The sequence below is a fragment of the Gadus morhua genome, unplaced genomic scaffold (genome assembly GCF_902167405.1).
Source record: "Gadus morhua unplaced genomic scaffold, gadMor3.0, whole genome shotgun sequence".
In the NCBI taxonomy this organism is placed as follows: domain Eukaryota; kingdom Metazoa; phylum Chordata; class Actinopteri; order Gadiformes; family Gadidae; genus Gadus; species Gadus morhua.
The window spans coordinates 1-26,580 of NW_021964118.1; the positions used below are offsets into that span (position 1 = coordinate 1).

Below are 26,580 nucleotides of genomic sequence, written 5' to 3' on the forward strand. Positions count from 1 at the left end.
ACGCCAGTTCATTAACAAAAATGAAACATACAAGTACATATTTTACAACAGCTATTCCAGCCAGAATATTAAGCCCACAGGAGAAGTACCACAACAACATTATCGTTCCTACACAGTGCAAAATAAAACTCACCCATCAACCATGGCCTGATGTTTTAAAGCTGCCTTGGTGAAGCTGTTCAGACTGCTAAATCCGGCACTGTTCCATTTTCCCTCCCTGATGTTGAACAGCAAATACGGCCAGTAGAATAGCTTGTTCTGAACGGTGCTAGCCGTTAGCCAGTCATAGCGGCTGTAGTTGCACTCTGTAAAGTGCCGCACAAAACCTTTTACCGGCCTGGATCAGCCCATCCAGCTTTGGTGTATGTCCTCCTCTTGAAATTAAATCTGTCTTCTCTCAAAACGATCGCCTTGAAAAAGGCAAACAAAGGAGATCAGAAACAGGATCGCTAGGTGCTGTGAAGGCGGTGGCCATAGTTCACTATCAACTCTGTACCGCCAACGATTCAAAATTCGCTGATGACATCACCGGGGGCCAGCGCAGGCATATTGCTGGGCCCTGGGGCCGTTCTATTACTACACATCAACATTTGATTGGCTGACTACACATGTCGGTCAACTTTATTGACCAATGGGAGGTGGCAGCTTCAGCGAAAGGCTAGCAATACTTTTAGTGCTGGCCCCGCTGGTCCATGTAACCAAGCTGTGATGCGTTATTCAGCTGAGCTCAGCCTTACAAAAAATAAACGGTTTTCCTTCTGGAATTATGTTGTAAGTACTGAAAAAAATATGGAATTAAGATGCGTTCAGACACAAATTAATGTAATTTAAAAAAAAAGAATGTATATATATTATTTAGATTTTGACAGGGCCAGCAGAGAAGGCCCTGCTGGCCCTGAAGGCCCACTACTGCCTAATGATCAATGCTATCATGGTACTCCCAACACCCGGAAAATAGTCCCATATGAATGAATAGCGTCCATGAAGGAACTTATTTTTCTAACTTTGCTTTGTGTGTGGTAGGTGTCTGGTGTGGAGGATCTGTCGTACAAAGCCAATCCCTACACACTTTATGCCCCGCTGTGGCACAGCTCCCTGGGGGTCACAGGCATGTGCCAGTACACTCCCAGCCAGGATGAGTGTGAACACCACAACAACAAAGACGGTGTGTCTTTTCGTGAACTCTGTAGAACACAACACTGGATCGTGATTCATCCTGTTGATACTCTAATTGAACAACTTATTCTTGTTGATGGCGGGCGGAAATGTCAGTTTCTAACTTGCTTGAATTTGTAATCCCTGTTCAGGCAAGCTTCAATACAGCCATGCCTTTCTTCTGCAGCTGCGTCTCTGCCAAGCTGCGTGTGTGAGGCCTGCTGACCTGATATTCATTCCTGACGTGACTGACAATACCCCAGGTCTGACCAGTCACTGACTTCTCTTAAACAGAATCACGTGTATTATCATCTCCTCCGTCGTAATCACTACGTTTCTCCCCCTGCCCACCCCCATTTTATTTTCCATAGTTAACTCTGAGATGAACTTCCCTCACGCACCAAGGTAGGTTGAGAAAACGATGTCCAAAAACGTCCATGATCGATAGATAAATGCTGTGTTTAGTGTTGTAAAAATTTATTAAAACGATAATGGTAAACGGATGAGGTATGATGCATCTACTCTACACCAGCATGGGTCCCACCATCTGCCACGGGCTGGGCCTGAGCTCCGTCTACCAGCACGTCCTCCCAGGTTTGGGCCAACCAGAGGTCACCACCCTGCACTCTGAAGCAGGCGCCACAGTCGACTACATCTTCTACACCCCCAGACGGGACCCTCCATCAGGCGATCCAAAAGGTGCGCTTCCATGTGAATTATAACGGCTTCCGTAGTTGACATCATCTTGAGCAACTATTCGAAAAAATATACTGAAAGTGTAAATCGATATGGAGGGTAATAATAACAGTTAATTGAGATTTGTTCGTTTTTTTCAGGTTTTGGATCGCTTCTCGGCGGAAGCCTTGAGCTGACTGGCTATCTCTCCCTTCTCTCTGAGGCGGACCTGTGGTCCATGGCAGGCCTGCCCAATCAGCATTTCCCCTCGGACCATCTCAGCCTCTTGGCCAGATTCAAGGCCTGGTAGTAATGCTGGCACCACAGCAGGAGGAAGCATGCTGGAGGGAATATGGTTCAAATATATTGTTTTGCTTCAAAGGACCTAGAGGGGTATACCTCTCCTTCTCTTGCAGATGTTTTATTTTTTTAATAATGTTTTCTAGTTTTCTACAAGTTCATACTATTGCATGATTTAATTTCTGAGTCCTTGATTTATTTGCTTTAAGTTCCCCCAGTTTATATGGTTATACATATATATTAAAAAAACCATTATTCATTTCGTTTTTTGGGGGAATTCATACGGTTTTCTTTCATTAATGTTAATTCACTACTTAGATGCAAGCAAATGTAAATTGTATCAAAGGAAAAAATAAAGTGTTTGCATGTATCTGCTACCATTCAATGGATCAGTCTTTATTGAATCACCCCTAGACATACTTAAACGGCATGTCTAGGGCTGTCTTCCTCCTAATTAACGTGTGTGTGTGTGTGTGTGATGAGGATTTGGCCCTTGTCTCTTAGCAGTAGCATGATGAGGCAGGTGGCTCAGTGTTCACGTTTTGAAGTAATTCACCCTTTTAATGCCAACTAAGCATGAAAAGCAAACATTAAACCTACATTGTTTCGGTATGTGTGGGCATGAATGAATACTGAATTACCCCGATGGAGTGTAATGTCTGTCTGTCCTAAGGAGGCCCCTCTCTGGGAGCTTTGTCTGTACATTATGGAGTAGAATGTCCACTAATGTGTTCGGTCCTTTGAGAATCCTGTATGAAACCTGCACATCACACTGAGTGGCTTTCAGACCCTTTTTTCAAACCCATCTCTCAATTTCAAGGTTCACTGGAATAATTTAATTTGGATACAATAAATGTGTACATCATTGTTTGCTGCTATCTCAGCACATGTGAGGCAAAGGTACCAATCCAAACAAATATAATACAAAGTCTGGATTCAATTCCAATGAGATGTGGGCTAAAGTCTTCAGTGTTTTACATAAACCATGAAACTGAACTAGACATTTTAGATTAACTCAAATTGTTGCCAAATGCACATTTGTTCTTCGCTTTGTTTGCTTATTTTGTGCAACTTGGACTATGTATGACGCATCGTCTCCATGTACCTAAACATGGTTCAGGATGTATACATTATCATCTAATGTGGATCACTATTTCATGCTTTCAACTGTAACCAAACCCAGTGACCAGAGCTGGTCTCTGGACTTTGTAAGGTTTCTCTTGGTAATGTCAGGATGAAGTACCCCTCCCTGGAAGCTGTTTGGAGGGTTTTTATAGCATCTCCTCCAGTCAGCCTATCATCCACACAGCAGCTGCACCACTAAAACATTCATTTTGATCCAGCAAGCAATTTGATAACAGCCATAAAATTTAATATTTGTAAAATACATACATAGCTTTTACTGGAATTATCTTACATGCAGCGTAATGAAAAGATAGTCTGTGTAGTATGCGTGTGCTACGCATACTCCTTTTGTAGTCGTCAAGATTTATTTGTATACAGAGACAGCCAGGCAGGGGGTTTGGAGATTTGCCAGACTAACCTGGGTTATTTACCAGTTTTCTTTAGATTTATGTGCAAGAAGCTGACTGAACACTAATTAATTTAACATCTTCCCCTATGGACTCTGAGCCTCATAGGTCTTCTTCTAGCATCATGTCAATATCCTATCTGACATATATGTTATGTTTTGTTGCACTCAAACGGGTAGCAGGCAACGCTTTGGCAAATGACAAACCAAGTCCATTGCTGTTGCATGACAAGAGGTCCTTTTATTGAGACAATATTGGCCAGCAGAAACAAAAAGCAGTCAGTTCGACGCACGTATGGTGTTTATTCTGATGCTGTAGATCCACGACAATCTTTTGGTACGATGCAGTGCCATTTCGTAGCATTGTGATGAAAACATCTACACATGAGATTCAGCACTGTGTGGCATTAACACCACAGTGCATGGTTAGTTTAATTAAGTGAATCGAGTGTGATTAGTAATACTGACGGCAGCAATGACCGAACCTGCTTTTAAAGCATAACAAATGCAGACAAATGCTGTAAACCCACTTATGTGCACCATGCGTATAATGTAAAAAACTCACTTGGACACCCCTTAAAGTTGTCAAGGAACAGGGTAGAAAAGAACGCTACAAATAAGGCAAGGGAACACGTACCAAGTAAAAGGTAATCCACAACAAAAAACAATGTCGAAAAGTGACACATCGCGCACCGGTAAAAACTCTTTGCCTCAGTTATGGATACATTTCACATCCTGTTTCTCTCATCACTTTTCATGCTCATAAAAGGTTGTAATGTATATGATGGATCCCCACGTACTCATCCATCACCCCCTGTATATCCCCATTCAGTAGATGACATGCTAGTGGTTTTCTAGAAGATAACAAAAGGGCTCATACAACAGGAGCTGTTCAATTCAAGGCTATTCTAGAGAATAGATGTCGCACTGCTGTATGCTAACGTAGCTAAAAGTGTTAAGAATTTAAAAAAAATTAACTACGGCTTGCAGTTTTTCCTCACTTTATATTCATTAAAGGCACAAGGGTAGTGGTTTGCCAACTACTCACTATAAAAGCAGGGGCTGCTCTGCAGAGCTCAAGATTTAAAAGTACATTACATGGATTTTATACAAGTACAGTATAACATAATAAAAAAAATTAACACCCAACCAAGTTCTTCCAAAGAGCCAATTTTCCAAAACGGAAACCTGTGATATGTCTATTAGCACATTTACATTAATCTTGACTGTCTCTCTGGAAAGTGTTTGATCAAGTCGTGTCTTTTTCCATTACTGCTATGTATAAATGAATTTTTGAAGTACAATGTTTTGTACTTACAAAGTTGCTGGTGACCTATTGAAAACAGGCCCCCGGAATAGGTTAACTGGTACCTTCGATACAAACTCAAACACAGAGCAATAACCTTAAAGGGTCTAGCACCTTGTCCCGATACTTAAAAAGTTGTGTTTTAGGTCCTCTGTTAGACACGGATCTGGTATCCATTCAAATCCGTGGGCGGTTTTTTCTCCAACACTTTCTTCTCCGCGGAAGGTCTAAAAGAAACAAATCCCAACACATACATTATTACGGAAAATAACTTTACTTCAATGACACCACCCGTTTAATAATTTTTTTTTTTTTCCACAAACATTTCATTTGGCCTTGAATCATTGGCACTTAAAAGTAGTGCTTAGCATTGTGTAGCATATTATCCTATCTTTTTTAGATACGAGGAATGGGATAACCTAGCAATTGTATGTGCGTTGTGCATCCTTACTGTACCGACAGCCATATATTTTGGTTTCTCTTTCTTTACAAATTTCTTTGTAAGTCACTTTGGATAAAGCGTCTGCTAAATGCCCTAAATGTAAATGCAAACGGATCAAACACGAGGCAACCATTTCAATCCATCTTCCAGCGAGCTCTGATTGTATCAATAGATCAACAACCTGCCATTTACCTTTACATTTAGGGCATTTACCAGACGCTTTTATCCAAAGCAACCAAAACACTAGGCGTTTTGCTCAGGGATACCTCGCCACTCACGTTAGGAGGAGCCAGGGATCGAACGAGCAACCTTCCGGTCATAAATCAACCCGCTCTACCTCCTGAGCCAAGATGACCCATCCAGCTGCATTAATATTACGTCTGAGTGGAGCACAGAAGCTGCCTTACCGTCTCTCTATGTGGCTGATCCTGCGCATGGGGCTCCCAGGGCCTCGGAGGGGGGACCCCATGCTGTTCCTCCTGTCTTTGGTGGGAGAGGGTGGGGCCGCTTTTCCTATCTGTAAAAGGAGGTACAAAAACTCTGTTACGGTTACAAAGAGCTTACAAATGTAAGTTGAGCGCAGCTGAGAGTGTGTGGATGGAGGGCTCTGGCCGTGGGAGAAGCGCAGTGCCACCGGAGCGCAACCATCACATAACGTCTTTAGTACACACTCAGCCTCGTGGCGGACACCACCAGCACTGAGAGACGATGAAAGGGCATCGTTTGACGATGCTGGCCGCTCATGATAATGGGGTCAGCTTACTGACGCCATGCACAAAGGTCTGGCACGTCAACGGGAAATCAATTCTAACGTACATCGGAGGTCATAAACGGTGGATCAGGTCGTCAGCATCTCATGGAGGGTTAAGCATTCATATTTTCCTTTAAGTTTGTGACACAGCGAGGGGGGGGAGATCTCTCTCTCTCTCTCTCTCTCTCTCTCTCTCTCGTCCAACCATACCTTCAGCCTCATGTCTCGCGTGTGCCTCTCCAGCTCCCTCCTCAGCTCCTCCTTGGGCAGCCGGTCCACGTCCAACACCGAGTGCTTCCACTCAATCTGCTCCACGCTGTGCACGTCGTGGGACACGTACTGGCCGATCTTCACCTTGCGCAGGGTGTGCCAGTAGCCGCGGTAGGCCCCCTGGAACTCCTGCACTAGGTCGGCCAGCGTGCGGAACTCCAGGTGCTTGAACATCAGGTCGTCCCTCCGGCTGATGCCCAGCGCGCCAAAGCGGCCCCCACAGTGGACCCCCAGCACGATGTGGTAAAAGTGGTTCCCTGAGAACTGGGTCTTAAAGCTGAGCGGGAAACGCTCCACGCCCGGCAGGTTGGTGGTGAGGTAACTGGGCTTCGGTCAAGGGAACTGACCTTCTGCGACTTGTGTTCTCTCTGCTTCTTTCCGACACTGAGGAGAGCCATCGCTCCAAAGACGGTTGTGCTTTCGAGGGCTCGCTAAATATCGCAAACATATATCAATACAATTACAACGGTGCGACTTAAAATCCAAACAGGTGAACATCTCTGAACCTCTCCATAAAATGTAAACAATTCAGTCATGTTACCATAGTGATTGGAATTGAGGTAATTGGAAAAGTATTACTGTTGTGTGTTATATAATTCATGTTTACATAACTATAGCTAAGGGTCGATCCTTGTTTCCCATTCTCTGAGTGAAAGGATACATTGCGAGGATCACAGCCTCCAGACACTTGATTGGCAGAACTTCCCTTGTCATTTCTTTAGCAATGTCCATCAACCTGCAGAATATTTGAAAAACCTTTGGTAAGAATGCACAGTATGCCTTACACACATGTAACACATTTACATGCAAAGACACAGAAATAGACCCACTCCTAGATCTACTAGGAAGATAAGCAAGAAGGAAAGATGATTGATATTTTGTAATTTAAATAAATCCTTGACGCTGGTAAACCGAGGCTAATCAAGTGCCTCTGTGGGCATGAGAGGGGCAGCTAAGTTCCACCTGTCTTAAGCCTAGGGCTTAAGACGGGTCGAACCAGAACAAATCCCTAAACATTCTCTTTCACGTCCCAGGACGGCTGTCTGGTTCCATTACTTCACATCTGCATTATCCCATACAATGCCAAGCATCCAACATGGCCGCCCACCCAGAAGCATGACAGAAGACCCAAACAAAGGCTGGCAGTCGGCCTTACATGATTAAATACAAGGTGGCTTACGCAGTGAGAGGACGGCTCTTCTTGATCTCAAAAAACTGTGTCCCAGTGTGATTGTACCTGGAGGACACTGTTAAAGTTAAATAACAGAAGTCTGGGAGCACTTTTGTAGAGCAAACAGCGAAATGGACTTCAAAGCTTCATTGTGCTTTGTGATGTTGTAGATTTCTTTGTAAATTATGAATGAGTACTTGCCAGGGGTGGGATAGTGTTTATGTTTTATACAGAACATCCAGTGACCTACTTCCTTGCTCAGTGTTTGGTCTATATTAATCCCATCGTGTCTACATGGCTGACTTGTGTAGCCCTTTAGATATACAGTGTGTTCCTAGCGTTTATCTAGTGCCAATCGGTTTGTGTAGTATAAGATTAACTGTTATGGATGTTGCTTACATGACATTCTATTTAACTATTATGAAGGTTTAAATGACTAGCCAAATTAATAATAACAATAATTAATCCTTTTCTGATGGTGTAATGTTTCTAACACACACAAACAAAGCAGCTACACATGCACAAGGATACTGCAGATCCCTGATGTATTTTTGTATGGCTTCCAGACGTTGTGGGATACTCGTGGTGGGATGGTATGTAGGCACACTCGGTATTGGAATCTGTGGGGCAGTAGACACAAACAACAGCGTTCGACATTAAACAAGTCCCATAGTCACGGCCGCTGTGGGATGTGCTTGAGAACGTCTATAATGCTACATTGTCAATACAACATTTCCGACCCAAGATATCACCCTACAGCAAATTCTGGACCGTCATGTGCATGCATTTACTTGAGGAAAAACTAAAATAAGTTACAAATATAAGGTTCTTGTTTTCAGATTTTCAAAAAAAAAATTACATACCTTTGGCAGATCCGCGGCGCCTCGTATCCCTTTCCCCATTGCTTCGCCCTCGGGGTGAATCCGGGCAACGTGTCGCCACATTCTCTCCCATGTTTCCTCGTCTACAGGCAGACCTCCCCTGTTCACGAAGAAGGGCACCCCTCCATCCCTCAATTCCTCATCGTCTTCCTGCTCCTCATCCCTCTCCTCAATGGAGCCAACCGTGGGCCTAAGCATCCCTCTTTGAAAGGCAAAGCCAACAAAGTTCTGGCACTGAAATTCTGCACAGGTGCTCGAAGGCTAATCTTCTTGCAGGTTGAGTGCTATTGAAAGTCCAACAACAGATGACCACCTCATGACCTCCAATAGCTGACGACTCTTACAAAGTGAAGTACAGTGTGCGCTTAGAAGCACAGATTCTTAGAAATACTAATCCAAATATACTCGCTGTCTTGCATTTGTCATTTAACAGTTAATGTAACAGTGGAACAGTTAGATTGATCTGACTCACATGAAATTCAATCCATATTTGCAATGCCTTTCATGACACATGGAAAAAATAGGATGGCATGGCTTATTCGAGTAATTGCATTAGAACAAATTGACGACTAATCTTTAGACTGACGATCACGACGGATATGTTGCGAGAATACGCAAACAGGACTCTCAACTAGCCATCAAATGAATCGACCATTTGAATTCAACAACTTATCTAGTAGACGAGTTGATTGCAGGACACTAATACAAATATTATCCCTAGAACCGTTATCCCAGAGGTCATTCAGTCTATTGATCCAGGCTCCAGTGACTCAGTAAAGCCGGGTATAACCTTTTCTTGACACTCCTCGTTCGATGAACTCATTGTATGCCGCTCCGTGTCTTGAAATCACCATTACTACAGTCTTTGTTCATCTTAAACGCTCTTGGCTTCAGTGATTGCTGATCAATTCCACGGCTCAGACACTCCCAGCCCTCCGTGAGCCGCGCATGCTCAGTACGATAGCGCAGCAGCTTATTTTAACTGCATAATATAATACATCGGAACGCGATGTTTTTTTATACATCATAACATGCACATTGTATTATATAAAAAAAATACCGCATAAATATTTGCTTTTATAAAACAAACCCTTCTATGATATACAGTTTATGATTACGTCATTGCCTTGAATGATTTCCAAACGCCCCTTTCATCAATAGGGAGTAAACGTACTGTTTTCCTTCGATGTTTCCATAATATATTCCATAATTTCTGGTTTCCAAGTTTACGAATAAGTAAATTAAAAGGTACATACGTTCAAATGATAGTGCATGATGGATTAATATGAATGAATTTCCAATCTTTATTAAGAAAACTGCAGTATTACAATATCATATTCATTATGGAATCAGCCTATAAAATATTGCATAATTGCTAAAGCAATTATCTTAAAATATCACAGCAGAAGATATTTCTATCTGAGTTGACCAGTCAATACTATGAAGCTCCATTCTTCATAAATGTTTAGTGAAAAAACTAAATGAGATTCCACCATCAATGGGAACACAGGTAAAATGGTATCTTACATGTACAAACCAATAAAAATATCACTCGATTTGCTTTTTATTTACAAAAAAAAGGTAATGCATATCAAGTTATCCTCCAAATTCACCCACGGAAATTCCATAAGCAACGTCAATGGAAAACAGTGGTGAATAGTTTAATAAAAGATCCGGTAGGGTTGAACAGGCTCAGAATCTTGGTGCGCCGTAGTCATCTGGCATTCTTTCAATATTGTATCTAAAGGGAGAAAATAGTACAGTGGTCAATGAATTCAGTTATCATGTGTTTGGGAAACAATAGCAGCTGAAAAGTGCCTGTTTTCTTACCTATGGTTGGAGATGTACATGATGGGCACTCCAGGAATCTTCCTGATCCGTCGTTTTAGATCTCGATCCACAGTAGCAACGATATAACACTTGTGCTGTGAAAGAATTTAGTTATCAAAATGGAGCTTTCAGTAATGGCAGTGCAGTCATTTCAACGATCTGCTAGGCCATAAGCTTTGCAAATGGTGTAGTTCATAAATGTACAACAATGGAAGAATATGGTACAGACGGTGAGCAAATGCATCTTATTTGTCATAGTAATAATAATAATAATAATAATAATAATAATAATAACAATAAACACAAACTATTTATAATTTTGAAGAAAATGTATGTAATGGGTGAAGTCCGTTAACCTAATTTATATTAACAGAATACAGTGCTATATTTGCTATACAATTAAGATCAATAACATACCTGCGTCACCCTCTGCACTAAGCAGTCATCGGCGTACGTCCCCTTGTGTGTGCAGGGAAGTCGTTCAAAGCGAGGATCTTTAGCTATTCTACAAAGAGAAACAGTTTAAGAAGAGCCTGAAATTATTCCATCAGTAGAAAGTTGTTTACACAACGTGCTCATACGATAATAAGTCAAAACAGCTGGTACCTGAGGGCCACTCTGTACTTCAATCCAAGCTTTTCAAGCTCAGCCATAACACAGTCCGTAATACAGGGGATACCTGTATTGGGAAAGAAAAAGAATGTATGGTCGTAAAGAAAAGCTAGTGGAACTGTCTTTTTCCATGTTGATATGACATAATAATTACTTACATTTGGCGTAAAGGCAGTCCATCATTGACTGGACAACATCTAATTTGGCCTTGATGGAAAAGTTGATGAAATTGGTATCAACCAGAATGTTGTATGGTGGACCAAGCTGAGTATTGTACTGGAAAAACAGACACGATGGATACTTGGTCCTGTACGGAAAGAAATATAAGAATCATGAGATCACAGGCCACAAACAATCACCCGATTTAACCAGATTGTGTGACTGAGAAACAGGGTTTTTTACAAGATCAACTCACACTTCTTTTTCCTTCAGTGCTGAAGGATCCTTCTTTATTTTTTCTTCTCCTTTAGCACGATCTTTTTCCTTTCTAGACAAAAAAATAAGGGTTTTGGATGTTAAGTGTATACAAAATATATACATTTACATTTAGCAGACGCTTTTATCCAAAGCGACTAACAATAAGAAAGTGTTACACAATAAATGATCCTCAAAAAAAGATACAGATTTCTTGTTCTAAGTACAGTGACATACCATATATATATGTAATAACTGCAGCTCTATTGAGGTAGCAGTCCCAGGCAGAAAACCTCTAGAAGTATAATATTTATCTTTCTTCTGACAAAAGTACTTATAATAAGTCGCTTTGGATAGAAGTGTCTTTGAAATTCCCTAAATGTAAATGTAATCTGCTTGAATTTATTTTTCTCATCATCTCCAACAACATGGGCAGCAAACAAACGACAGCAGTTGCAAGGGCAACTATAATGAGCCTTCAAATGCATAGTGTCTATTGCAGAGGCCAGACCAAAATCGAACCTATATTGCCTCAGTGCAAGGGACCATATCGTGTTAGCTTATTAGGGTCTAGCAATACATACAGTATAGTTTGTGATACCTAAAAAAGTACCATTGGACTACTATCAAGCTCATTGCAGAGCTGGCTCCATTCAACATTGCAGGGACTTACAGTCGATTATCTTTTGGTCCAATCATTCTTTTCATCGCCGCATACTTCTTGGACTTATGCTTCCCCTACAATTAAAAGATGACGAACAGATACAAAACGCAGGATTAATCACAAGGTATTGCAATGTGCTAAAAGAATATCAACAGACACAACGATGGTACCAAGACATATCAACTTCTAAATAGTACTATATATACACGTCAGTCGTCCAATGTTTGGGAATAGTATGAACCAAGGAATAGCAATACAATACACTTAAATATATAACTATATGTGGACAGGTATGCACACTCAAACCCCCGATTGAATAATACACATGGGACGTACGACTGGCTAACACGTTAGCCTAGTAAATGTTAGCTCGATAGCAAGTGTAACGTAGGTAGAGCTAGACATGTTTACATTGATGAACCCCTGAAGTCAAAAACGAAGTGTAAAACGAAGACCAATATTGTTGTAGAAAAACGAACAGTATTTAATTTTAAACACAACGTTACCATGATTTGAATCCTCTGAACAGTATGGATCCGGACCCTCGTGGATGGATATTCAAGACTACTTCACCGACGTCATCAGCCAGCGACCGCTGTGTGTTTTCCGGTGATACGCTGATGGATAAAGGGGAAGGGTAGGTGGCATCTATTCAAACATTTATTTTTGTTAATATAATGAACAAGTATTTTATTTAGTGTTGCTGAGAATAAACTCCGAAATGTTTAAATGTTCACGTAAAGACGGATGAATGCCATGTGTCATCATGTAATCAGGCTGACATTGATAGCTACTCGGTTAGCTGGTACCTACTGTTCGGTGTGTTTAGCTAACGCCACTGACACTGTGAGCAGGTATTGGGGAGTAGCATCACGTAGATTCCAGCTTGACACTGGCTGCAGTGTTCCTGCTTGGCCCATTCTATTTTAAACGGAACTTCATGTATGATGCATCTTTGTGTTTTTCGCTATACAATACCGAATGTGACCATTGCATTTGTGCGTCTTTCCCTTGGAAACGCGTCCAAGCTTCAGGGCTTATTTTCTCCGCCATCCTACTTGTTTCCATTCTTGTTTTGGCTATAAGGCTTTGCTCTTCACATCGTTACTGTTCTTTTTTCGGCTGCATCTCACTGCTGACATTGATGAGACCACTGTTGGCTCATTTCGATTAGTTGTTTTTGGTTATTGGTGATTGGCTGATTATCTTGAAGGTGTTATTATTGATTTGACTAGGCAATGGCTTAACTCAAGATTTTCTTTGCTGTCTTTCCTTTTTTGTAAATTCTTGGAACACATGCAGCATTTCCTATTATAGTCGGGACCTTGGGGGAAATCGTCTATTCCTTTGTGAATGGCAGAGATTCTCGGTGGGCAGGAGTAGTCTGAGTGAAGGCTGAAGATGGCCTAATGGACCGCCGCTTTTTGCTGACCTTCCTGTTTTGCTCAGTCTCTTGGATTTTTTTTTGGAAGTACGCTGGAAAAAAGGCAAAGAAAGTCAGATCCAGGAATGGCTCAAAGGACATAGACTCTCCAAATACAGACACTTGTTTGAAGGTCAGTAGTAGAGATTTGCATCTTGTTTGTCACCCTACTTTGATAGTCTAACGTTAGTTAAAGTTGAGGCCCTTCCATATTTGTTCGTTTTGTAATTTCCATTGCTTTAGCTGTGTTTTTGTACTTTTATACCAAACTCAAGGAGTTTTCACTTTTTTACTATTTCATGAGTATGAAACTTTAATGAGAGTGCATGTAACTTCTCTAGATGTTCAGACGTTGGAGGAGCTGAGCCTGAGTGTCCTGAGTCGTCTCGAGGAGGTGGTGAAGGAGCAGCAGCGCTGGAGGGAAATCGCGGAGGCCAACTTCCAACTGCTTCGAGACCTTGCTTTTCAAGAGTGGCTGTGCTCCCAGAGCCTGGAGCACTACTACCACACGTAAAGCTTTTTAAACATTTTGTACAGTTACCTCTATTCAGCTGTGTATTTTGACTATTGTTTAATTGTGCGCTAAACCTGCACTAAAACCCTTTTTCACTAAACCTGTTTTGCACAATGTTTAATTACCTTGTGCATATTGGACAAAGAAACTGGTCAGGATATTGACTTTCGGTTATGACCGTATTCAATGTAGGGGCAATGTACAACAAGCGTGTATTTCTTGTGTGCCCACTTGGGGGCATTCTTCCTCTGCCTCAGGGGGTGACATTGAGCAGAGAGACTGCAGTGTTTCAAAGGCTCACTGCAGTAATGGGTATATTTTACGGACCATAACACAGGCAAATTGCACTCTCTAACGCACAGCCCTGTAGCTGTACACACAGCCCCTAGGGGAATCTGGGCCTGCAAATCTCATAGTTTGTCTACCGGCATTCTTCTGACCTTTCTCTGCAAATTGAGTCTTCTACCCTGACACAGGAGGTGTCCAAAGGCGTCTTTGCCTTTTGTTTGGTGGTCAGAATAGATTACATTTGCTATTCACACAGTAAAGAGCCTGGTGTCGTATGGCAGTGTTTGAGTGAAGTCATCTTTGGTGTCTCTAAAGGTCGGAGCTGCTTCTCTAGTGTCGTATTGTTGATGTATGACAGCTACAACAAACACCTCCCAGAGGTTCCAAGGACATTTTTCAACACCATAATCGTCCCACTCTTGTGTATGTGTAGTTAAACAGGGCCGTTAATAAATTACACTTTTGTTTTTGTGTGTGTGTGTGTGTGTGTGTGTGTGTGCGAGCGCACACACTATGCACAATCACTACAATGAATTGAGTGACTGACCATTAATTTAGATAAATAACACATAAACAAGTCTATTTGGGTGATGACATATTCTTCCACATTGACCTTGCTTGCTGTTGACTTGAGGTGAAAGTTAACCGTAACCGTAAGGTTACTTTAGTTCAGCTGGGTTACAATGTTTGCTTTGTGTGCACATGTTTCCATCTCTGCGTGGGCTGGTCTATTGTGTGTGTGACTGTGCATGTGTGTGTGTGTGTGTGTGTACGTGGTTAAAGCATACACTGTAACTCGGCAGCAACGTTGAGTCAGCTTTGAGTTGCAGCTCCATGTAGCAATCCACTATTGGCGATCCGTACTGAGTGAAGGCTTCTATTTTGTGGGCAGACTGCAGGCATTGGGGTGTTTGAACCTGGACGATCTGGCCCAGTTTGACAGTCAGCTGCAGCTGTCTCTGGCAGCCTGGGGATACTACTACGAGGACTACATCCGCTTGTCCAGGGGGGTCAAAGTCCTACAGGCTTCCCGGGGGAGCCGAGACCAGGACTACGAGATCCGGCTGGTGCACAGCCTCGCCAAACGACGTCTGAATGAAAAGTGGTCATTCGGTAGGTATCTGATCCAACGGTCATCTGATGCTACAATGTTGTATATGCTACACGGTAATCTCCAGCCAAGGAGATTACCGTCACTGCTGCATATCATTACAGCCTACCTAGCGAGCCTTTCCTTCTCCCGCCTGTCTTGACAAGAACAGTTGTCCCATGGACGTGTCTTTGGTTATCATACAGCCTGGGGTCTAATAATGATATTCCAAACAACATCAAGTTTGTTCTAATTGTGTGTTTGAATTGTACCTCTGTCTTTCAGCAGGTGCACTCATATTTGGCTGTACTGTGGCACTGTGCTTCCTGATAAAGGACCTCATGTTTTACGTGATTGGTGAGTTTGAACAAAGTTTAAAGTTGAGGGGGAGGGGAAAGAAGCAAAGAAATGTCTACAAGCTGTGTTCTCGTTCTCGGTCCCCCGCCAGGTGGAATTACTGTTTCCATCATAGCGTTTGTCTTCACCATCAAGTTCCTCTGTGAGCTCGCGGCGCGGGTTGTCAGCTTCCTGCAGAATGAGGACCCGGGGCGACGCGGGGACCGCAGCATCTACGACTATGTGCGGGGCAACTACCTGGACCCGCGCTCCTGCAAGGTGTCGTGGGACTGGAAAGACCCCCAGGAAGTGGGACAGACGATGAGCTTCAGAGTGCACGTAAGACGATGGCGACGCTGGTCATAGGCTCGAAGAGAGCTTCCTCAGAACTGAGATTTCATCCGATTTATTAAGACATTGTTCTCCTTTCAATGTGTATATTACACATGGGTTTACACACCGTGGAAAAACACCTCCACATTGGTCATTCTCTTGCAAACCCTTCCTAACGAAGTCAGAAAGTCAAAATTATAGTGGCTGATTCTCTCAAGGGGAACAAAATACATATCATAATTTGGTAAATTAAATGCAACCATTTTTTGCTGTAATGACACGCGCATGGGCCCAATACATATTCGTTTTTAACAAAAACTTCATATTATACGTTTAATACGTGTTAATAACGGCCAGCGTTGTCCTTCCATACGTCTGCGGGCAATGTATCGGTCATCCATATATACATGTATCATTCACAGAAGCAGAAGAAAGACGTAATCCTTCCTCCTCTTCCCCAGCTGTTCTACAAGAACGGCCAGCCCTTCCCGGCCCACCGGCCCGTGGGCCTGAGGGTCAACATCACCCACATCGAGCTGGCCCTGGACATCCCCGTCACCCAGGAGGTGCTGCAGGAACCCGAGTCCAACGTGGTCAAGGTGGCCTTCACCGTGCGCAAGGCCGGCCGCTACGAGGTGGCGGTGAAGCTGGGGGGGCTCAATGTGGCCTACAGCCCCTACTACAAGATATTCCAGCCAGGTAGAGTGGTATACATTGTATACTGTATTATCTGCTCCTATTCATATGATTTATCCTGTGTTCGGGTCTTTGGTTAATTGGTTGAAGAATTATGACAGTTTCAGGCCTTGATTTATGCACTACCTTCTTTTTTTTAAATTAATTTAAATGATTACGTAATAATGAAGGTTTCAAAACATCAGAGTAATTCATGCTTCATTTGGTCATTCATAATAATGTGGACCGTCATCTTGGTATTAGTCCTGGACTCCTGGGTTATGCTTTATATAAGGGGTAAGGCGGCAATACAATACAATACAATACAATGGGGTATCTATCATTCAGTCAGTAGATTTACAGCATTTATTAGATGCTTTTATCCAAATCGACCGACAACGGTTGATACACACATTTACACACCGACGGCGGAGTCAACCATGCAAGGCTACACCAAATCGTCGGGAGCACTTAGGCTGAGGCGTCTTGCTCAGGAACACCTCGACCCTCCGCTATGCGGAGCCGGGGATCGAACTAGCAACCTTCCAGGTTACAAGGCAACCTGCTCTCCCTCCTGAGCTAAGCGGACCCTGGCAAAAACGTGCGTAATCTCTGTCCCCGTCAGGCACTGTGGTCCCTTCCAAAACCAAGATAGCCTACCACTTTTCAACACTGGTGCTCGTCAACGGCCAGCAGCACACCCTGCAGATCGAGCCCAGGGACGAGTACGGCAACCCCACCAGTAACTCCACCTCTCTGGTGGACGAGGTCAACTACAGCGTCCACATCCACTCCGTAAGGCACCGACCACCGGCCCCATCGATGTCTAATCCCACCCCTGTAGTGTATCCGTATCCCACATGCGACACTGCGGCCTCAGAGCATGCGTGTGTGGCCCTTGTTTGAGCGCTGTCCCCCTGTCCTGCAGCTGGGCACGGTGGAGGACGACAGCCCGGAGGAGTACTACAGCAAGTCGGTGTCGTCCAACAAGCAGCAGTGTCAGGTGCTGCTGAAGCTCACCCTGAGGAGAAAGGGCTGCTTCCGAGCCCGCCTCTCCTACATGCAGCAGCCCCTCAGCAACGGGGAGTTCGACATTATTGTTCTCAGTGGTGAGCAGATTGACGTTTACGTTCAGGGCATTTGGCCGCTTTTATCCTAAACGACTTACAATTGGTGCATTCGTCAGAAGAAGGAGAAACAATATATCGCTGTCGGTACAGTAAGGATAATCACAGAAACAGTTGCCAAGCTCTAACAATTGTTAAGTTAACCCCTTCCCCGTGTACAACAAAGATAGCTAGGATAAGACACTGCTAGATGCTAAGTACTGCTTTTAAGTGCAAGGCTTCACGGTTTGAAGCTGCTAGGGGCAGTGTTTTAAGTTTTCGTGTAGACGCCCAATCGTTTTTTTCCGTCGGGGAGCTTGCTATGCAGACTAACCGGATTGTAACCGGATAATTGTGTTTAAAAATATTTGTTGCGATAACTGCATATGTATGTTGTGTTTCTGAAAACAGCAGAAATAAATGACACAAGGCAGCTTCACTTCTGTTAGCCTCGTTCAGCAGAAAATAACCGTCTATTCACCATATTTTAATCAGTTGAAAAATACATTCTTAAAGATATTCTTAAAATTAAAATACAGCGTCAGACACGTCATTCAGTCTATTTACAGAGCTATAAGTTCTGTTATAAGTGCTCTTCTGGGTCGTATATCACCATGAAATAAAAATGAGCATTCTGTTACTATTTGGATCTGGCCATTAATTATATGAGCCTACATCTTAACTTTACTTATCTTTGTTCCAATTTGTCTAAACATTATAACATGGTTAGTCAACCCAAATGTTCATAGAGCCAAAATAAGGGATGTCCTGTAATACGATTTTCCAACAAAATAATGCATTAATGCATAAAGTACTGGGTTTGAGAGGATGGCTTCCATACACTACACATTTTTGGGGGATTTTCCCACACATTTAAAATGTGTTATTAGTGCTCAATTAGATGAGACACAAGATACACATGCATGCTTTCAGGTCGTTGCAATAACTGTCAGTTGTTCCTTGGATGGTCCCTGACCCACTATTTCATTCATTGGGTTACAACAATACAATGTTTAGCAAAAGCCTGATTAGCAGCTCTTGTGTTTTTCTTTTTTTATGCGGCCCTCACAAAACAGATGATCTTTGAACAGCTGTCATAACAGAGCAAATACAGGTGTAGCTTTTAACACTAATCATGGTTGTAGTCCGTTGAAGCCTACCGGCGTTCACCAACCCACAGACCATGTGGTTCCATGTTTGTGCTCTGATTTATAAAGGAACCGATTACCATTAAACTGAGATAATCTACTTTCGTTAAGAGCTGCGCCTGTGTTTACCCTTCCATGGAACCAATCTGAATAGGTGGGAATGACGTGCGGTATTCATACATGTGTAAGAGATTTGTTATTTGTAGTTGTCTACTTTTTAAAGAGCCCCAATAATACCACCAGGTGTGATGCACATTAGCCAACACAAGCCAAACCAATTCAAAATCCACCTTTAGTGATATCACACATGTCCACCCAGAGGAATTACGGGTCAATTTTCCTACCAGCCTACCCAGTGGACTGCACTGTTAGCTGAGAGAGGGTCTTGAATTGTAATGAGGAATTGTAACAAGGTTACTACTGGTATGCTGATCAAACCTCATTCTGAGCCATCTCATCTCCCGATAGAGATGGTGAGCAGCCCTTACAGTTCCATGTGCTGAGCGGTGAGAGAAAGGGAGGGACGTCTGGTAGAGGGATATCCATGTCTGTTACATGAATGGGAAATTCCTTTCTCAAGTTCTGCGTCTCCATGTCTTTGCGGTTGTTCATCTCGTCCCCCTCGCTCGCCGGGGACTTGTAACGGACACGGCTCATAGGAAGTAAGGGAATGCATCCTGCATTGTGGTAGACTCGGACAATGCTATGATTCATTACCCTCTTATATAGGGGCCCTTTGAGCACGCACACGCACACGCACATGCACACGCACAATCACATGCACACCCAGCTCTCTCCCTCACACCTGTGCTCGCCCCTCCCCCTGCAGAGAATGAGAAGAACTGTGTGGAGAAGAACGTGTCCACGCCGGGCATCAGCATCTACTTTGAGACGTACCTCTACAGCAGCGGCAACTACAGCAGCTCCTCCTGGCAGCCGCCCTCCTCGTCCCTGCTGGCCCCCCAGCGGAGGCCCTCCATGGGGGACGAGGAGGAGGAGCACGACTCCCCGGTGGAGGGCCAGCCCGAGAAGGTCAAGAAGCCAAAAAAGGTCTACTGTTACATATCGCCAAAGGTGAGCCATCTGCAGATTTGTAGTAATCGTAGTAAACGATGATTTTCATGGCTGGGTTGCTTGATGAGGGCGGACTACGAAAGGTGATGATCAGGCATTGCGACATCAACTAGTCTTTCTGTTTCCGTCTCCCAGCAACTATCCGTGAAGGAGTTCTACCTGAAAATAATTCCATGGCGCCTTTTCACCTTCAGAGTGTGTCCAGGACGAAGGTGAGCTGGGCGGTCCTGTCGTGAAACACCACCAGCCGTCAATCCACACGACCGCTAAGGACTCTCCTCTCTCTCTCTCTCTCTCCTCCAGTTCTCCTACCACGGGCCGGACCCGGTCCACAAGTACCTGACGCTTGTGGTGGACGACGGCATCCAGCCCCCCCTTGAGCTCAGCTGCAAAGACCGCAACATCATGGCCGCCACCTTCATCCGCTTCCTGCATAAGAACATCGGTCCGTTCTGATCCATCAGCCTCTTCAATTTACGTTTACCTTTTACATTGAGAGTGTTTAGCAGACGTTTTCATCCAAAGCGACTTACTATAGGTATATTTGTCAGATGAAAGAGAAATGACAAAATATCATTGCGGTACACTAAGGATGTTTGATAAAACAAGTGCCAAGCAGTTTAGATTGCTAGGAATCTAAGTACAAATTGATGGTGCCATGATGTACAACATACAATAAGTGCCTTAGGGTGGTGTGTGGTAGGGACCATGTGAGGGACACTGTGTCAAGCCTGATTTTTAGTGTAACCGATGGCCTTTTGATATCGTCTCTAGGGGGCTCGGAAACGTTCCAGGATAAGGTCAACTTTTTCCAGAGGGAACTCCGGCACATTCATTCCAAGAGACCTCGCACCAAAACCTGCCTCAAGATCACACGCCACACCATCTTGGACTCAGTGAGTGTCTTTGTCTCAGTCTAAATCTCTGCGTCTCCAGGCTTCTCTCTGTTGACCTCGTGTATGTGGCTGGGTTTGCTCTGCTGCCTAGTCACTGGATCAACCGCCAACCAATTAATTGGTAGTAAAAATGAGTTACATGTACTGTTGATGAATGCAGCTATTGATTATGTTGACTCATTCTATTGCCTTTAATTATCTCCTTCATCAAACACATGGTGCACTTCGGGGTCAGTCGCTGAAGGCCACCAGAAACTTCTCTGTGTCGGATTGGAGCAAGAACTTTGAGGTGGTGTTCCAGGACGAGGAAGGTTCGTAGAACCGTGTCTCATCCATTATCAGCATGTATGATGCCACATGCGTCTCTGGTCTGAGTTGAACTGAGTAACAGAAGGGCTCTTCACCTGACTTGCTCCCCAACCCTCATGCTCCACAGCTCTGGACTGGGGCGGGCCTCGCCGCGAGTGGTTCGAGCTGATCTGTAAAACGCTGTTCGACACGTCCAACCAGCTCTTCACACGCTTCAGCGACGGCAACCAGGGCCTGGTGAGTCCGACGCCCGGCGTTTCTGTTTCGCTTTGCCTCCGCCGCCGCTAAGGCTGGGGGAAACTAACGTGACGCCGTCAACGTTGCAGGTGCACCCAAACGCCGACCGGCCGGCCCACCTGCGCCTGAAGGTGTACGAGTTTGCGGGACGTGTGGTGGGGAAGTGCCTGTACGAGTCTGCGCTGGGCGGGGCCTACAAGCAGCTGGTCCGCGCTCGCTTCACACGCTCCTTCCTGGCCCAGGTCATCGGCCTGAGGATGAACTACAAGGTACGGAGCGGGAACAAGTACACATACACTCAGTGTTTCCCATGCTAGACCAATGTGTGGTGCAGCGCCACAGTATCAACAACGAGCGCCACAAATTGATTCTGCTTCTTTTTTATTATTTTGCGGTTTTCATTCTCGTTCACACGGGCATACGCATACCAGAGACAAGCGCGCATTCATGCCAGTGGTGCGCGGAGCCGGGTACACTTATATACAGCTGATTGAAGCAGCGGGATATTTGGCACAGAGAAGACAGTCGGCGACCGTTTAACCAAGTTTAGTATGATATACTGTGCCCAAAATTATTGTTATCTCAGAAAAGATAATGTTAGCCCTTATGAACTCAACGTTGTTGATATTGAACATCCCACACCCTAAGTCAGCATAGAAAACGTTGGTAACGCAGCAAACGATGTGATTGATATGAAATGTGGTTGTAGTTGAGATAGGCTACGGTATTAGACTGGGTATCCCCAGGCCGTTCTGCTGGCGATTTGATTCGCTCTGCAGCAAGGGCTGGAGCGCGATACATTTCTTTCTGTTTCCGATCCGCTTTTACTGGAGCCAATCACCAAGCTGGCTGTCCCCCCTGGCACACTATTGGCTGGTTTAACACAATGAAGACAGGGAAGCGATTGTTGCGATCGAAGCGATCGTTGGTCTGATTGGTTGAAGGACTATTATTATTGTTATTATTATATTTATATTGTTACATTATAGGCTGCTATTGATTTTATTTAACCAAAAAAAGTTAAATACAAGAACAGGTTGATATTGGTTGAGGTAGTTCTTGAGTTCAGTATTTGAAATAAAAACCTCCACCTTTAGTTGTCTTTATCAATTCATTCCTTGAATGTCACAGAATCTAAAGATTGCAACTAAAGTAGGCAAACATTTAGGTAAAAACTGAACTCAACAAGAAACTTAACAGACAGGTCTTCCTCCAACATGAAGTCCAGGTCTTTGTATGAGCAAACTAATTCTACTGACCTGCCATGTAATGTATGGAGTTGGGGCAAGGAATAAAACCAGGCAGGGTTCTTTGTTGTCTTGTCTTAAAGAGCTTACGTCAAAGAATTAAGATTGAGCTTTATAATTTAAAATACTTCTTGTAGCTTTAAAATTATCTCCTCAGTGACAATAGATACGCATACAGGTGTATATTTAACATGGCAGCGTCAGAAAGTGTGTGTTTGAACGCCGCCCTCTGCACACACTCTGCATGCACCCTGATGACCGACCCCACTGACCCCCACGGCACCCTGGCACTCCCCCTCCGGCGCCTCGGGGGCACCACACAATGCTAACTGGTCTGTGGGAAACACTGTACACATACGCATACATTGCTCATGAGGAAATGAATCAACTTGTTTATTGTCACCATTGCCCTTCCAGTTGCTCTCGGTCATCAACATGGTTTGTTTGAAATTGCATCCAACCCTCGTTAATATACTGATATTTTCTTATCCATGATTTTATAGGCCCAGTTCAAATTATTACTTTAGCGATGATCCTGGTTGCTCTTCATGTATATTATTGTTGCATAAAGCCAGAGGAATTTCTTCTATCCCAAAACCCTCATGTGTTTCCGTGTGTGTGTGTGTGTGTGTGTGTGTGTGTGTGTGTGTGTGTGTGTGTGTGGTGTGTGTGGTGTGTGGTGTGTGTGTGTGTGTGTGTGTGTGGTGTGTGTGTGTGTGTGTGTGTGCAGTACTTGAGACGGACGACCAGGAGTTCTACAAGACCAAAGTGTGCTTTATCCTCAAACAACGACGTGAGCGAGATGGACCTGGTGTTCGCCGAGGAAAAGTACAGCAAGGCCGGCCAAGCTTGAGAAGGTGAAGCAACACTCCAGCACTCAGAGACAGAGAGGGACACCAAGATAAACACTGCACATCTATAAACCTCTCTGCATGCCCGTGATTCACCGTTTGATTAAGCAGACCCCGCCTTCCGTCAAACGGTGATCTTATGGAGCACACGGCCTCCTAGGTCTTTGGTCTCGTTTTTGTCCAGAAGGATATCTGCCACGTGTTAAAGAATGAGGTGGAATTTTCAGAACGGATCCCTCACTGCTCTTTATCTTGAGGAGGTGATCAACGAAAACATTCATTTCCATTAATTTCCCTGTGCTGCCAATAGTTTGCTTGGCTTGATAACAATAAGTCCATCAATCAGATTAGGACCTGTCCGACGGGTCTCTCTAAAGGCTGGTAAGTGTACAGATTCCCGCAGACAAACCAAGCCTATCCTTTATCATTGGAAGTCAAACTAGTTTTCTAAAAACTGAATCCTGAAGTAAAGGCAGTTTGGCGCCACCTGGTAATATTCCTCAGTATCTACAAAGACATTGAAATCATTTTACCTATTCAGGAACAGGGTTGAGGATTGCAGGCTCTTTATGTTTATTCTGTTTGTTAATTGTGTATTAAGAGTGTAATATCTTCAATAAGAAATGTAAAGGATTTTCTCAAAATGGAAGTAAAATGCTACACTGGTGTATTTTGTATAATTTTTCCTGAACTTTGGATCTATAAAACATTTGGCAGCACGTTGTCCCCTAACCCCGCCATGTCCTGCACCAGGTGGTGGAGCTGATCTCGGGCGGGGCACAGATAGCCGTGAACAACGAGAACAAAGTGCACTACCTCAACCTGCTGGCCCAGTACCCGGCTGGCCAGCCAGGTCAGGGAGGAGGTGGAGCACTTCCTCAAAGGGTACGTGGAGGGAGGAGTTGGAACGCATGCCCGCCCTCCTTCACACAGTCTCTGATTGAACTGCCCACATTTACTGAACAACTGCTACAGCCAGCATGGCCATAGCCAGCTATGAGTTCACGGAGGTCTGGACCGTTTTTGTCGACATGAAAATAAAATTAGGAACTAAATTCAACTGTGTAAAAAATCAGCAGTTGAGAACCTTCTCTAAGATGAGTAAACGCTTTATTCAGTTGAGACTTCTTACTTTGTGCACGCCGTGTAGCACATCTGTTGATGTGAGCACAACCCCCCCCAACAAAACTGTACCCCCCCCCCCACCCCCCCCGCCCTGACAGCAAGTGAAATCACCCTCAGGTTTCAAATTGACCTATGGGAACCACCACCAATGGTTGAGGCCAACCATTAACCTCAACCCTTCTTGTTCATATGCAGGTTTGAATGAATTGGTGCCGGAGAAACTTGCTGGCTATATTCGATGAGAATGAGCTGGAGGTGGGTTATTTTAGGACCTTTTCTACCATATCTTGCATAATGACGACAAACATCGGGCGGTGAACATTTAGACTATATGCGTGTGATTTGTCCCCAGCTGCTGATGTGTGGCACTGGAGACATCAACGTGCAGGACTTCAAAGCCCACGCCGTCATCGTCGGAGGGTCTGGCACTTCAGAGAGAAGGTACGGGGGAAACTAGGACGCTCGCCGCGTTATAGTTTCCTGGTGATGCTCCGCATTTCTGTTTTTAGCATGTTGTCTCACTCATGCTCTCGCTCCCTCTGTCTCTCTGTCTCTGTCTCTTTCTCTCCCCCCCCCCCCCCCCCCCCCTCCAGTGATGAAGTGGTTCTGGGCGGTGGTCTCCAGCTTCACCAGGGAGGAGCTGCTCGCCTGCTGCAGTTCACCACCGGCTCCTCCCAGCTGCCCCCCGGAGGCTTCAACACCCCGTCTGCCCCTCCTTCCAGATCATGCGCCGCCCCACCCACGCAGCACCCTGCCACCGCACACACCTGGTGAGTAGCACACACACACACACACACACACACACACACCACACACACACACACACACACACACCACCACAACTGTGGCCCGCTTGGGAGTAAATGTGATGGTTAGGGACTCCACTCTATAAGGATGACACCTGGCAAACGGTCAGCAAGACACAATAATGAACATGTTTATTATTTTCGACTTGCCTTTGAACCTCACTTTCGGGGGCAGATTCTTTCTATAGTCTTCTTGTGACCAATCAGATCGCAAGTTCCAAAATTCAGGGTTTACCGTTGTGGTTTAAAAAAAGGATAAAGCATATGGAGCACAAACGGCCACAGTGACAACACCCATACAGTCACAATGTTGATGTTGAACTAAATGAACGGCAGTCTTGCTGATCCCTTCTTGGACGGAGTGGTGATTGAGGTGGATCCTCCCCCCAATGCCCTGACTCTTTTCTCCCCCTGTGTCTTGGTAGCTTTCAACCAGCTGTGTCTCCCCACCTATGACTCCTACGAGGAGCTGCACAAGATGCTGAAGCTGGCCATCAGCAGGGCAGCGAGGGGCTTTGGTATGCTATAGAGGAGTCCTCCTCGCCCCTCCCCGTCTCCTCCTCCCCCACCACCGTATCACCTTGTGTTGGAACTAATACAACACATGACAGGAGATCACCTGAGACACACACACACACACACACACACACACACACACACACACACACACACACACACACACACACACACACACACACTCGCACTCGCACTCGCACACACTCTCACACACTTGGACAACTTCCGGGAGAATGGCGATGGAGTGTCCGTGCTTCGATACATTTAATGCTGTGTGTACATATATATACACACTTACCAAGATGCTGAACTTAAGAGGGGGGGGGGGGGGGGGGGGGGGGGAGGCTTGATTTGCCCTCATTTTACTTCTTTTTTATATGCTTGCTAGACCAATAGGGCCAGTAGGGCCAGTTAAAAGGCAATCAGTAGTGGTTTGCGATTGTTTTTGGTTTGTTTTCAATATTGCAAGCTTAGGGTTTGGAGTGCGACTGCGGCCTGCACGCGGCCTGGATGCCTCCTGCCCTCTGCGGCCTTAATCGATCAGGGACGGATTTGTGTGTGCATGTAAATACGGAATATCATTGTTTTATTTCAGGACTTGTAC

General features: G+C 44.4%; 4 protein-coding genes across 4 annotated transcripts; 2 read left to right on the forward strand and 2 right to left on the reverse strand.

Annotated features, from left to right (window-relative positions):
* Positions 1 to 1,023: 1,023 nt before the first annotated feature.
* Positions 1,024 to 2,515, forward strand: LOC115539047 (protein angel homolog 1; the record flags this gene model as incomplete). The annotated part of the gene is given in 5 exon segments (XM_030350250.1): positions 1,024 to 1,165; positions 1,308 to 1,418; positions 1,527 to 1,560; positions 1,688 to 1,854; positions 1,992 to 2,515. Coding segments are annotated over 5 exon segments (603 nt in total), but the record flags the coding sequence as incomplete, so codon positions are not given.
* A 1,361-nt stretch (positions 2,516 to 3,876) lies between these two features.
* On the reverse strand, positions 3,877 to 9,424 carry vash1 (vasohibin 1). Its single transcript, XM_030350251.1, has 8 exons — positions 9,273 to 9,424; positions 8,465 to 8,684; positions 8,133 to 8,221; positions 7,611 to 7,667; positions 7,092 to 7,166; positions 6,371 to 6,752; positions 5,817 to 5,926; positions 3,877 to 5,194 (listed from the first exon to the last, which is right to left on the reverse strand). The coding sequence occupies exons 2-8, from the start codon at positions 8,678 to 8,680 to the stop codon at positions 5,122 to 5,124; spliced, it is 1,002 nt and encodes a 333-aa protein (XP_030206111.1). The 5' UTR covers positions 8,681 to 8,684; positions 9,273 to 9,424; the 3' UTR covers positions 3,877 to 5,121.
* A 338-nt stretch (positions 9,425 to 9,762) lies between these two features.
* Positions 9,763 to 12,658, reverse strand: fcf1 (FCF1 rRNA-processing protein). Its single transcript, XM_030350249.1, has 8 exons — positions 12,509 to 12,658; positions 12,012 to 12,076; positions 11,340 to 11,411; positions 11,083 to 11,231; positions 10,919 to 10,991; positions 10,730 to 10,817; positions 10,313 to 10,407; positions 9,763 to 10,223 (listed from the first exon to the last, which is right to left on the reverse strand). Exons 1-8 carry the CDS (start codon positions 12,509 to 12,511, stop codon positions 10,175 to 10,177), a joined length of 594 nt encoding a protein of 197 aa, XP_030206109.1. The 5' UTR covers positions 12,512 to 12,658; the 3' UTR covers positions 9,763 to 10,174.
* A 1,108-nt stretch (positions 12,659 to 13,766) lies between these two features.
* arel1 (apoptosis resistant E3 ubiquitin protein ligase 1) lies at positions 13,767 to 26,307 on the forward strand. Its single transcript, XM_030350248.1, is given in 26 exon segments — positions 13,767 to 13,935; positions 15,120 to 15,340; positions 15,603 to 15,674; positions 15,766 to 15,992; positions 16,448 to 16,685; positions 17,287 to 17,456; positions 17,590 to 17,770; positions 19,745 to 19,989; positions 20,125 to 20,205; positions 20,293 to 20,434; positions 20,764 to 20,885; positions 21,121 to 21,196; positions 21,322 to 21,431; positions 21,521 to 21,700; positions 23,409 to 23,417; positions 23,420 to 23,461; positions 23,463 to 23,524; positions 24,273 to 24,366; positions 24,368 to 24,414; positions 24,873 to 24,909; positions 25,007 to 25,073; positions 25,076 to 25,123; positions 25,248 to 25,292; positions 25,295 to 25,356; positions 25,359 to 25,428; positions 25,886 to 26,307. Coding segments are annotated over 24 exon segments (2,475 nt in total). The 5' UTR covers positions 13,767 to 13,935; positions 15,120 to 15,340; positions 15,603 to 15,658; the 3' UTR covers positions 25,990 to 26,307.
* Positions 26,308 to 26,580: the final 273 nt, after the last annotated feature.